The following is a 12,218-nucleotide window of genomic DNA, read 5'->3' on the forward strand; positions in this document are numbered from 1 at the left end:
CTACAACCAGGGAAGAAATACAAATGGGACCAGGGCAGGTGTAGAGCCGGCACTGCCGGTGTGGCCAATCCAGTTGTTTACAGCCAGTATCTGTTCTGATTGGTTAGTGCCCATGCCCTAGCAGTGGTTAAATATTTTGATTATCACTCCTGCAATAAGAAAGAACTTCCTGGCAATGAAGCTGTTAGCAATGGCCAGGATGACTAGGGGAGGCTGTAAAGTCTCCATTTTAAGACATTCATCGTAAAATGGCGCCATCCGCCTAGAGGCAGGGGAAGAGTGCCCTGACCTGTAAACAGCTCCTCTGGTGTCCAAATACCTTACTGATCACTGATGAGCTTCTCCCATTTCCCACAGTGCATCTCAACCCTGCTGATGCTGGTCACCAGCGACATGTACACACTCATTAACTACGTGGGCTTCATCAACTACCTCTTCTATGGAGTCACAATTGCTGGACAGATAGTTCTTCGCTGGAAGAAGCCTGATATCCCCCGCCCTATCAAGGTGCGAGAACCTCCCCTTGAGATCCCTTCCCCCTCCTCTTCTAATCTAGCAGCAGCTCAGGTTTTTAAATCACCTTATTCTCAGCGGCTGACCACATACATGATCTGCCATCTCTATGATGGTAGCAGACCCTTTGGAAAGCAAGGGCCATGTATGAATGGGGCAGCTATTTCCATTTTCCACTGGAGACAGGACCAGAACAAATGGCAGCTGTAAGAGTAAGTTATATTAAATGATACTTTCATCAGATCATTCCTTTGTTTCCTACAACTCTTATGAACTCTGGTTGATTTTTCAAGGCTCCCTTACCTCTCCAACATTTCCCTGAACCCACTGGTATGGCCAGTCTCCTTCTCATCCCTCCAGGTAGCTGAGTTCACTTGAGCTATGTCTCCATCCCAAAATGAGTTTCCTTCTCCCATCTGCCTATCCAAATTATAACCATTCCCCACATAGGCCTCAAGTTCCTCCTCTTCCTTGAAGCTTCCCAGTCTACTACAATCCTCCATGAGCCTGCCTTTTTAAACTACTAGAGCCCTATATGTAGTAGGGTGCCTAGTGAACCTACTGATTGCTGCAAGAGATAACTGTGTGGTGGGAATGAAAGGGATTGCTCAGAACAAAGTATGCAAGAGAGCTATGGGTTCTCTTGCAAATTAGAATAGAGTATAGCCCTGAGCTATATGAACAGTCCTATTCTGGAAATAGAGGAGACTAGATCCTTCCAGAAGATTCTTCCAGCTGAGGAATTTCAGCTCTCCAAATCTGTTTTCCACCACCACTTTCCTACCACTCTTAGAAAGCTTGCTAGAGGGATGACAAGGTAGAATAACCCATTCCTCCCCCAACCCTTGCATACCCTCTGAGAAGAGATGACAAGGAAGAGAAAGGCAGCTGAGTCTGGGAACTCCCACCTGTGGCCAATAAGATGGCCAACAAGCCCATAGAGCTGATGTTTCTTTCTGAATAAAATCAACGTCCCAGACTGCCTTATAGTATAGTAGGTTTCCTGACTTCTCGGATCTTGGCAGACTTATCTTCTCATATTGCTTGAGAAAAACACATTGGGAGTGATCCTGGCAAGAAGGATGGACATTTGCAACATGGTGCCCAGATGAGGGCCCTACCTAGAACCAGGAAAGAGTCAAAGAGTCTGACAGACCCCTTCCATTTCCTTCTTGCCCCTCATTCATTTCTCCACCTCTCCTCCACTCTAGGACCTCAGCAAATATATACCAATATACCAGCAAGCTTATCAGTCCCACGGGCTTCCCTGGCTGCAGCATGGATGACAAGGCCTTGTTTGCCTCTGCCCAGGAGAAAAGAGATGGGCAATGAGGATCATTCCTCAGAACTCAAGAGTTCGCCCCTCCTCTTCCCATCCCACTACCCAAGTTCACCAACGTTTGTTGACATAGCACTTGATCTATGAGGACTTGGGGTGTGGGAGCCACAGAACCGAGTGAAGCCTAGCCTTTGCCCTTGAAGGTGCCTCTCTGTGGGTTGAGAATAGGGAGGATGCCCTGATCTGGGGGCCACGGGGGCCACACAGCTAACAGCACCTCTGCTCCACAGATCAACCTGCTGTTCCCCATCATCTACTTGCTGTTCTGGGCCTTCCTGCTGATCTTTAGCCTGTGGTCAGAGCCCGTGGTGTGTGGCATTGGCCTGGCCATCATGCTGACAGGAGTGCCCGTCTATTTCCTGGGTGTTTACTGGCAACACAAGCCCAAGTGTTTCAATAACTTCATTGGTGAGTTGTTAAAAATGCTGGATGGCTAGAGGATCTACTCATCTGGGTTAGGTAGTCTCCGGGTCAGGAGGCCTAGGCTGCTCCACAGAGCTCTGGAGAAGAAAACGGGGCAAGAAAGGGTGGGTGCCTTCCCAGAGACCTCTGAGGAGAGGAGAACAGCTGAGGTTTGCACACAGACCCTAGACCTGGAAAAATAGGCAACCTGACAGCCATTCTGCAGGAGCTGCCTTGGGTAGAGGCCAAGGGAGAGCCTGGAACTGGTGGTCACCAGGCTTAGGTCACCAGAAGGTGGGGGACTAGGGCTTTGATGGGAATGGGCAGCCAACAGATAGGCTCCCCAGAGCCCCAGGAAGAGGCAAGGTGACTGTCTCCTGGAACAGGAGTCTCTTGAAGGCACTGGGGCTCTGCTGAGGTAACACGTGGGGCAGGGGAGTGGAGGAGGGTCACGGGCGGCTTGGCCCGATGGGTGGGATGCTCATCACTGACCTGTTCTGTGTGACTTCCCATAGAGTCGCTAACCCTGGTGAGCCAGAAGATGTGTGTGGTTGTGTACCCCGAGATGGAAGCAGGCTTGGGGAAAGAGGAGATAAATGGGGACACAGAGGAGCAGCGGCGGCCCATCTACCAATCCACTGCCTCCAAGGACAAGGACTCGGAGCAGCCCCAGCCCTGAGGACCACCATCCCCTCTCAGCTGGCTCCTTCCTCCTATACCCTCTTTTTGCCCTCCTTCCCTGCCTGGGTCTCCCCAACACACACACACACACACACACACACACACACACACCCTCTCCTGGGTCTCCCCAACACACACACACACACACACACACACACACCCTCTGCTGTCAAGCAGGGACAAGACCTGGGTATGGGTGGTAAGAAACTATAAACAAAGACACTGACATTTGTACCCAAAGAACCAGCCTCTCACCACCAGGGCCGGTGTCCTCACCAGGGCTGCTCCAAGCAGTGGGAGGAGAGTGGAGCTGCTGGGGGTACTCTACAGGGCCCTCCCCCCCCACTTCCCTCCTCAGGAGCCCAGTTCAGTACTGCCTTCCCTCCCCATTCCTGAGCCCAAGGGAGGCCTCTGCTCAGAGAAGCAGAAGCAACAGTGAGTCAGTTGGGGAGGGACAGACTCAAGCAAATCTGTCATCTTTAAAGTCAGCTGGAGAGACCCATACCACTCTCCGTTCACTAGGGACCCAAGAAATCAGAGAGATGCTTCCCTCTGCCCTCTCCTCTCCCCCTCCCCATGGTACCTCCCCCCACCTCAGCTTGGGCTCCCTGTCCAGAGCAAGGTTCCTGGCAGGACACCACCTCCCTACTGAGCTAAGGACCAATGAGCAGGAGAACTGCCCCCTCCCCCTAACCCAAGCCAGGCCTGTGGAACAGATTGGGAAAGGCTCAAATTGCAGAAGCCCAGCCCTGCCCTGGTCTCCTGCATCCTGACCCCCACTCAGTGCCAAAGCTTCCTGAAGCCAGAAAGTCTTCTTACTTTCGATGTAGTGGACATTTCTCCCCTCGGGCAAAGCTGCTTAGCTCCTCCTCCTTCCCCACTCCAACTAGAAGGAGCAGTCACTCCATGATCCCTGCAGCTATGCCCCCAACATACCCCCATGGAGCCAGCACTGCTGGCGCCCCCATCATGCCCTTTTCCTCTTCTCTGGCTTGGCTCCGGGACCAACCGGTGTGAAGGCTCCCCAAGCCCTTCAGGCCCGAAACCCAAGCCAAATCAGCCTTAAGTCACCTCCCATCCAAGAACTGGACCTAAAAATACTCCCTGATTTCTAACCCTCAGGACAGACCTGGTATGAAAAACCTTCCTGGAATGGAGGGTGTTTTCCCACCCACCCCCCAGAAGTGTCCATCCCGTAACCTTGGAGACTGGGGCGGGAGTGTCTTCTGAAGGCCATTTCCTTCCTCCTCCCCCAACACAGACACCCCCCTTTCTGGTCCCACCACCGCCCTGTCTTTGGACAGCCTCTGGGACAGGATGAAAAAGCAGTGGCAGAAGGTACCCATTTTGGGGAGCCATTCTCTGTGGCATGTGGACTTCTGGCCATCCTGTGGGAGAGGCTTCCTTTCCCTTCGCTCCAAGGGAAGGCCACCGTGTTTACCCTGGGCCTTGCAGCCTCCCTGCCACACTTGCTGTGCTAAAGACTAGGATCCTTTCATCCCAAAGCAGGAGTGCCCCCTTTCCTACCTCCCCCTACCATCTGTTTAGACTAGAATCTGTGGGGAGTCCTCCTGGCTTGCTTGGCTCTCCCAGCTTCCCGGCTGGCCTGCCTGACCCCAACCCCACCCCCCACCCCCATTGGTGAGATGCCAGGTTTGGTTTGAGTTCCAGTCCCTTCAGAGTAGACCCCAGGTGGGCTGGGGCTGGCCCCTGGAGGGTCAGGGGACCATCCTCCTCTTCCCTCTTCTCATTCCTCCAACCTCCATCCCTCCTTCAGTTGTTGGGGTTTATTTGTTTGTTCATTTGTTTCATAAAGTGAATGCCTTACTTTTTGGATAAATATTTTTGAAGCTGGCGTTTCTATTTCTTTTGGATTTTTTAATGTAAGGTTGTTTGGGGTGGGGAGGGCATTAGTTATACCTGGATGATAATCTTCTGTCTTTGAGTTGGTTTAGGGTTAGAGTTTATTTTGTGGAGGGTTTTTTTTTTTTCTTTTGATGTAATAAAATTTTAAATGGAAATGAAGTTGGTGGTGGTAATAATTCAATGATCTTCTGAGACAGAGTCCCCAGGCATTTCCTGTCTTCGTCAGGAGGTCTTCGGTTGCCAGGTTCCTTCCAGGATGGCATTCCCAAGGCCCTTGCTCTGTCCCAGGGACCCAGTGCCAGCTACACTCAAACAACTCTCTCGAGTTGTGGGTGGGTGGGGGAGGGGGAGGGTTGGTTTTTAACTACCTCTCATTTTGAACCAAAAACTTTCTCATTTCTTCAGTGAAGTCGCCAAGTGTTCATTGAGTTCCTGCTCTGTGCCCTGCACCGAGAGCCTGCAGACTAGCTAGGAAGAACCTCATCACTGCCAGGTGGGAAGGCAGATGACAGACAGGACTTAGCTGAGAGGAGGGAGGCAAAGGCAGAGTGGTTCTCCAAGGTCTGGTCAGCCAAGGCTTCTGGCACTGGGACAGCTGGTACCAAATGGGAAAGGAAGCGATTGGCTGAGCCTGTGGAGAGATGCCAGGGGGACTTAGGAAAGCAGCCAGCCAGATCCAAGGGGTTTGACAGGAGGGACTAGGACATGAGGCAGGGTCCCCTCAGCTGCACGGAGCTGAATGAGAGGACCTTGTCTAGTCGGAGGACTAGGAAGGCTGTTGAGTGAGGACAAAGGAGGAAGCAGGTACGGTAGGGACACGTCTGCTGGTGATTTGGGTTAATTGCGGGAGGAAGTTGATGGGATTAGACCCAGTCCTTGCTTGGAATGCCTCCTCTGTGGGCAGCCCTCCCAGCTGCCTGTCCTGGAGCGGCATAACTCCAGAGCCAGCACTTCTGACAGACATGGGCGGGGAGCGGGGGGGGGGGGGGGGGCGGGGGTTGTTAAGACATCATCCTCCACCATCTGGGACACGTGAGGACACAGGCAGGCAAGATGCCTCCACTCCCAGTCCCGGCCTGGCCCCAACACTCCTCATCTGTGGCTGGCATTTTTCTAGACTGAGGCTGGAGGTGCACCAGTCATGGGGGCACAGATACTTGGCTCTAAGTTCTAGGTCAGCAGCCACTAAAGAGCTGTGTGTCCTTGGGCAAGTCATTTAACCTATTTAGCACTTTTTGAGAAAAGAAAAAAAAAAAAAAAAAAGAGGGTTGAACCTAATCTCAAAGGGTTCCTCAATCTCTCAGCCCAAGATTGTCCCCAGAGAGTGAAGGCAAAACTGGGCAGAGGCCAGTCTTATGCAAGAGGCTGTTCTCCGGGACGCCTGGGTGGCTCAGTTGGTTAAGCGGCTGCCTTCGGCTCAGGTCATGATCCCAGGGTCCTGGGATTGAGTCCCACATCGGGCTCCTTGCTCAGCGGGGAGCCTGCTTCTCCCTCTGCCTGCCTCTCCCCCTGCTTGTGTTCTGACTCTCTCTCTGACAAATAAATAAATAAAATCTTTAAAAAAAAAAAGAGGCTGTTCTCCAGGTCTCAAATCCACTCTTTTGCACCCCTTCTTCCCCAACATACACACTTTTCCTTTCCATGGGCTGCCAGCATATTCTCCATGTTGCCCCATTCCAGCAAGTCCAGCCCTCCCAAAACCCCTCTCGCTCTATGGAGACACTCATTCCCATCCCATCCATCACCAGCAGTCCCCCTCCTCCCATAAGTGACACGTGCGGATCTTTTTAACCTGGTCAATGGGCAAATGTGGGTCTCCTCCAGAGCAACAAGCATTTATGTTCAACCCGGGCCTTTACCCTCTCTTAACCCTGTCAGTCACTTTAATGGTAAGAATTCATATGCTCTGACCTTAGGGAATTTGGGGGGGTCACCGAAATCATAGCTGCATAAGCATTCATTTGTTAGTCACACAACACACCTTATAACCACTGTGTCCAAGGAGTTTGCTATGTGCTGTGAGAATAGCAAACTTATTCCTGAATTTTACGAGTCAGCACAGATTTCAAATACTTTGTTCCATTGTTTCCATAAAAATATTCGTACTCGACAATCCACCGTTCCTTAATTTTAATTCAGGCAATATGGTCACCACAGCTGAAGAGGTCCAAAAAATGGATCTGACCCTACCCTCAAGAAGGAAAGAGTCTACAGGGAAAGAAGGCAAGAATGCTCCTGGCACCTACGTGCTGCTGACTGCCCACAGCCTGGAGCCGTGGCAGGCCGGAGCTGAATGTGCCAGAACCCCAGAGCCTGAGCAGTGCCTGCTACTTCTGTGCCCAAAAATGCCTGTCAAACTGAGGCATCAGAGGAGGCTGCAGACAGCGTGTCTGCTTAGGACACCCAGATAAACCACGGGAGGTGGTCGGAGGAAGGGCAGAAGACTGAACATTGACTGAGACCAGTTGCTCTCTATACATTCTCTTATTCAGCGTTTCATTAAACAATCCGACAAAGTAGATGTTACTACTGCCATTTTACAAGTAAGGTTAAATAACTTGCCCGAGGGCACCAAACTGGGACATGACAGGGGCAGGCTTTAAGCCCAGGTCTCTCGGACACTTCACCGCAGCCATGCTTGGCTGACTCCCTGTTGGAAGGACTTGGTGAAGGAGGTGACCTTTGAACTGAGGCCTGTTACAAAGTCACTTAAGATAATATGCCCGCATTGTTTCGGTTAATGCAAACAGGTAGCAGCTGAAGCAGCAAGGAGGAAAAAAAGAGCCTGCTGACGGTGGGGAGGGCTTCTTTCCACTCCTGAGCAACTCCACAGAACCCAAGAATTCCCCAGCTCTTGTCTGGCACTGCCCTCCCCACCCCTGCTCCTGTCCAGTCCCCCCTCCTCCCCTGCCCAGACATCCAGAATGCCGCCTGCCCCCACCAAACCCCTCGGTTACTGGGAAACGTGATGTCAGTACTCCAGCAACGTCAGCCACCAGCTTGGGAGGTGAGGGATCCGACGGAGATTACTTATCTCCCCGTGGCCCCAGCCTTTCTCATTTCCTGCCGGCTCTATTTGCACACTTCCCTGCTTCCTCCAGCACCCCGTTCACTCGCTACTGACGCTGTCTTCCCCTCCCCCCGGCGGTGGACTGAGGGCAAACAGGGCTCTCTGAGTCACACAGCTCCCCCTTTCTCTATCCCTTCTTGCCTGGGGGTTTCAAGAACTAGCCCACTGCCCTTTCTCTCGAGATCAATGCTGCATCCTTGTCTAACCTTCGGCGGTTCGGCCTTTCAGCCTTGTTCCCCTCCTTTTTTCTTTTTTTTTTTAAAAGATTTTATTTATTTATTCATGAGAGACAGAGAGAGAGAGAGAGAAGCAGGCTCCCAAGGAGCAGGGAGCCTGATGTGGGACTCGATCCCAGGACCCTGGGATCACGACCTGAGCCGAAGGCAGACGCTTAACCATCTGAGCCACCCAGGCGCCCTCCCCTCCTTTATAAGGCGGAGATAAAATGCCCTTGGTCTTGCTTCCCTTCCTACTTAACTCACAGGGAAATGGTCAACATGGCAATGTGAATGTTTCAATAAGCAAAAAAAGCACAACCCCAGAAAATGCCAGGCCTTAGCCATCATCACTACTTCAAAGTCGGAGAGGGCTAGAATTTCTCCTCATTGAGACAGGGTCCTGGCCCCAGTCCTCTCGGCCTGCCCACTCTCCCAATAACCGCACTGCAAGCCCCCACCCCACCATGATTCCCCTTCCTCCTTTGGGAGGCCCAGCAGGGTCCTGCCCTTGCCAGGGCTGTGGCAGGCTGCCCCCTGCCGACCACCGGATGCCTGACCACGGCGGCCCCTCTACTCCCGAATTCTGGACCAATATTGCCACCTGGTGGTCAACAGAGGCACTCCTACCAAACTGAAGTAATTCAGCTCTGGTACCTGTTCAACACAAGGTCCTTTGAAAGGGAGAGGAGATGGAAACCTCCCCGTCTGGTCCCTGAGATCTGTCTCCAGGATGCACACAGATCTCCCCATGCCAGGTCAGGGCTCTCAGAGAAAGTACCTCAAACTGTGCCCAGAAAGCTCCTGGGGTTGGTGGGGTGGTGGGGAGCGAGGGAGGGAGGAAGATGCTAACTGGACGGGTAACTAGCCTGACGTGGAGGCAGCCCTGTCTGCACCTGCATACTTCATTTTAGCGTTCAATGCCACCTATAACCCCTCCGCATCTGTCCCCAGTATGGCCCGGTCCTTGGTGTACCCTACTTATTAAACCTTCTGGCCTCCATGGGGTGTTCACAGCATTGACCGGTGATCAAAGAGCCGGTGACACATTTCTGTGTCCTCTCCTTTTCTGGACCTATAGTCCCTTTTATAGGTGAAATTCAAGGTAAAAACAGAGCCACAGCCCTGCCTCTAACAGGAGAGGGTGGGGAGTTCCCAGAGGAAAAAGAAAAGGGAAGGGAGAGGGGGCCCAGCATGAGACCTGAAGTGCCGAGCACTGGCTTCTCCTGGAGACCCTGAAACAGTCCCAGGAAGAGGTGATGACAAAAGAGAAGGCTTCTCAAGCCTCACAAGAGGAAGTGGACCCAAGAGACACGCATCGAGGTCAGAGAACGGCCATGCAGAAGGAAAGACAGCAAACCGAGCTGCAGGGAGTGCCTGAGCCCTGCGGCCCCAAGGCACAGGAAACAGAGCAGAGCCCCAGGACCAGAGCAGGGGGGCAGAGTGCCAACCTGAGGTTCTGGCAGTGCAGAGCAGCTGGAAGAGAGAGCCCTGGAGCCACCAGGGGAGTGCGGCTGTCGGCCCCTGGGGCAGCGGCCTGCCTGGGCCTGGGGCACGGGGGCCCAAGTCCTGAGCAGGTGCCTCAGCCGAGCCTTGGCAGTCAGCGACAGTGCCAGGCTGCTAGGGCCACCCCCGGCTAGAAGCCCCCACAAGAATGTTCGGGCTATTGCACAAAAACCTAGCAAATGAGCATGCTCTGCACCACAGGACCCCGTGTAGGGCTTGGTCCCAGAACCTATCACTATAACCCCCTCAAACAACGCTCCCTGGCCTGCACCCAAAAGAATGCCCTGGGGGTGGGGCTACAGAAGGAACCGACTGCCCCTGGGGGTAGGTGGAGCCCAGCCTTGCGGGGGACAGAGAGGGAGGCGTGTCAAGGGAGGAGCTCAGATCAGGCTGGGGGTCGGCACTAGAAGAGGGTTTTCTCTGTTCATTCCGACTTGGCACCTCATTCTGCACAGAACTTTTTGGAAGTCGGAGGGAGGAGGACACTCAGAGTGAGGTGTTTCCCTCAGCGAGGACTCTGGAATCCCCTGGACTCAAGAGGGAGGGGGGCATTCCCAGAAGCATCAGCTCCCAGGCACCTCAGAACCCTGGCTTGGACCCTGACCAAAGAGTGCTCCCAACTGCTAAATAGGCCAGGGGCCCCGTTTCTCTCAGCCCTGCATCGCTCCCTAAGGGGTGAGCCCTGCCCCTCCCTGAGTCACTCCAGGGAGAGAGGGGGAAAAAAGGGAAGAGAAAAGAGGCATTGACTACAGAGGAAGGAAAAGGAAACAGCAGAGGAGGGAGGAGAGAGGCCACGCAGGAGTGGGTGACAGAGGAGAGCGGAGAGGGCAGATCTAGGGCAGATCTAGGGCAGGGGGAGATAGGGAGAGGGCAGGCAGAGCATCCCAGAGGGTGCCCCAAGAGCAGGGCGGCAGGGGCGGGGAGCCGAGGGGGCGGGCCGGCCATGTCCCACGGGACCTACTACGAGTGTGAGCCCCGGGCTGGCCAGCAGCCACTCGAGTTCTCAGGGGGCCGAGCGGGGCCCGGGGAGCTGGGGGACATGTGTGAGCATGAGGCCTCCATAGACCTCTCCGCCTACATAGAGTCTGGGGAGGAGCAGCTCCTCTCCGACCTCTTCGCTGTGAAGCCGGCACCTGAGGCCCGAGGCCTTAAGGGACCCGGGACCCCCGCCTTCCCCCACTACCTGCCGCCTGACCCGCGGCCCTTCGCCTACCCCCCACACACCTTCGGCCCTGACAGGAAGGCCTTGGGGCCTGGCATCTACAGCAGCCCAGGGAGCTACGACCCCAGGGCTGTGGCCGTGAAGGAGGAGCCCCGGGGGCCGGAGGGCGGCCGAGGGGCCAGCCGCGGCGCCTACAATCCTCTGCAGTACCAAGTAGCACACTGCGGGCAGACGGCCATGCACCTGCCCCCGGCCCTGGCGGCACCCAGCCAGCCCCTGCGCGTCCTCAAGGTAAGAGCAGGTCCGATCTCGTCCCTGCCGCGCCGGCGCTGGAGGGGGGCCCCCGCGCCGGTGCCCTGCGCTCCCGCTTACGCTAACGAGTCCGTGTTTGGTGTTGCTCTGCGAGGCCGACCCACCCCCAAACCCTCTGTGCTCACCACCCCCACGACCCCTCCTTGCTTCTCTGTCAACCCCCTCTCATCCTGAACCCCACCATGCGGCTGGGATCCATGGTGTCGCACAGCCCCTGTGGCCAGCTCACCTGCCCAGACCTCGGGTCCCAGCGGCTTCTCTGCGGCCCATCAGCCCCTTCCTCTTGTTTCTCTGCCGCCCGCTTCTAGAAGAGGAAACGCCCGCAGGTCGTAGGGCTGGAGACTCGAGGGAGACTGAGGGAAACTGTCCTCAGACGGTGTGGGAACGTGGAAGGGACTTCGGGTCAGAGCAGGGCACCCTCGGCACGCGGCAGGGCAATGCCGGCTCCGGCTCCCGGATCTCTTTGCTGCCCGAGCGCGCTCCGGCCCGGCCTCCACCCCGCTTCCTGGCCGGCCCTCACCTCTCGTCCCTCTGTGCCTCCCCCTCCAGGCCCCTGTGGCCGCCGCCGCACCCCCCTGCAGCCCCCTCCTCAAGGCGCCATCCCCAGCTGGCCCCTCGCACAAAGGCAAGAAGGCGGTGAACAAGGACAGCCTGGAGTACCGGCTGCGGCGGGAGCGGAACAACATCGCCGTGCGCAAGAGCCGAGACAAGGCCAAGAGGCGCATCCTGGAGACTCAGCAGAAGGTGCTCGAGTACATGGCAGAGAACGAGCGCCTCCGCAGTCGTGTGGAGCAGCTGACCCAGGAGCTGGACACCCTTCGAAACCTCTTCCGCCAGATCCCCGAGGCCGCCAACCTCATCAAGGGCGTGGGGGCCTGCAGCTAAGCCCTGCTGGCAGACTGTGGCACCAGCCTCCCCCACCCCCCCACCCCGGCCCAGCCTGACCCTGGGGATCCCTACCCTGCTGGGGCCCTAGAGCCGCTCACAGGCCAAGCCTGAGACAGAGACCACGGACAAACGGCAGCGGTCGGCAAGGGAAGAGGGCGGACCCCAGCATAATGAATCTGTGGCTGAATAAAATTGCACTATGACTCGGTAATGGGCCTGCACACTGGGCCTGGGCGTTGCGGGGGGGGGGGGGGGGGGGGGGGG

The 12,218-nt window shown here is 55.5% G+C and overlaps 2 protein-coding genes across 3 annotated transcripts in view; both read left to right on the forward strand.

Moving 5' to 3' along the window:
- Positions 1 to 3,054, forward strand: part of SLC7A8 (solute carrier family 7 member 8) — a 48,522-nt gene extending 45,468 nt beyond the window's left edge. For both annotated transcript variants that reach the window (XM_021695410.2, XM_021695411.1), the window contains 3 exons: positions 358 to 507; positions 2,083 to 2,260; positions 2,770 to 3,054. In XM_021695410.2, coding sequence (XP_021551085.1) covers positions 358 to 507; positions 2,083 to 2,260; positions 2,770 to 2,933 — 492 coding nt within the window. In that variant the 3' untranslated portion in view covers positions 2,934 to 3,054. The remainder of the gene's footprint in view (positions 1 to 357; positions 508 to 2,082; positions 2,261 to 2,769) is intronic.
- Positions 3,055 to 10,535: 7,481 nt separating this feature from the next.
- On the forward strand, positions 10,536 to 11,951 carry CEBPE (CCAAT enhancer binding protein epsilon). The gene is made up of 2 exons (XM_021695595.1): positions 10,536 to 11,045; positions 11,616 to 11,951. The coding sequence occupies exons 1-2, from the start codon at positions 10,536 to 10,538 to the stop codon at positions 11,949 to 11,951; spliced, it is 846 nt and encodes a 281-aa protein (XP_021551270.1).
- The last annotated feature ends 267 nt before the right edge of the window (positions 11,952 to 12,218 follow it).

The sequence above is a fragment of the Neomonachus schauinslandi genome, chromosome 9, assembly GCF_002201575.2.
Source record: "Neomonachus schauinslandi chromosome 9, ASM220157v2, whole genome shotgun sequence".
Taxonomy (NCBI): Eukaryota; Metazoa; Chordata; class Mammalia; order Carnivora; family Phocidae; genus Neomonachus; species Neomonachus schauinslandi.

What these genes read in the sequence shown, in the direction of transcription:
- CEBPE (XM_021695595.1), top strand. Translation starts at nt 10,536, where the DNA reads ATGTCCCACGGGACCTACTACGAGTGTGAGCCCCGGGCTGGCCAGCAG. An exon ending in AGCCCCTGCGCGTCCTCAAG is followed by an intron (nt 11,046 to 11,615) that starts GTAAGAGCAGGT and finishes CTCCCCCTCCAG; the next exon opens with GCCCCTGTGGCCGCCGCCGC.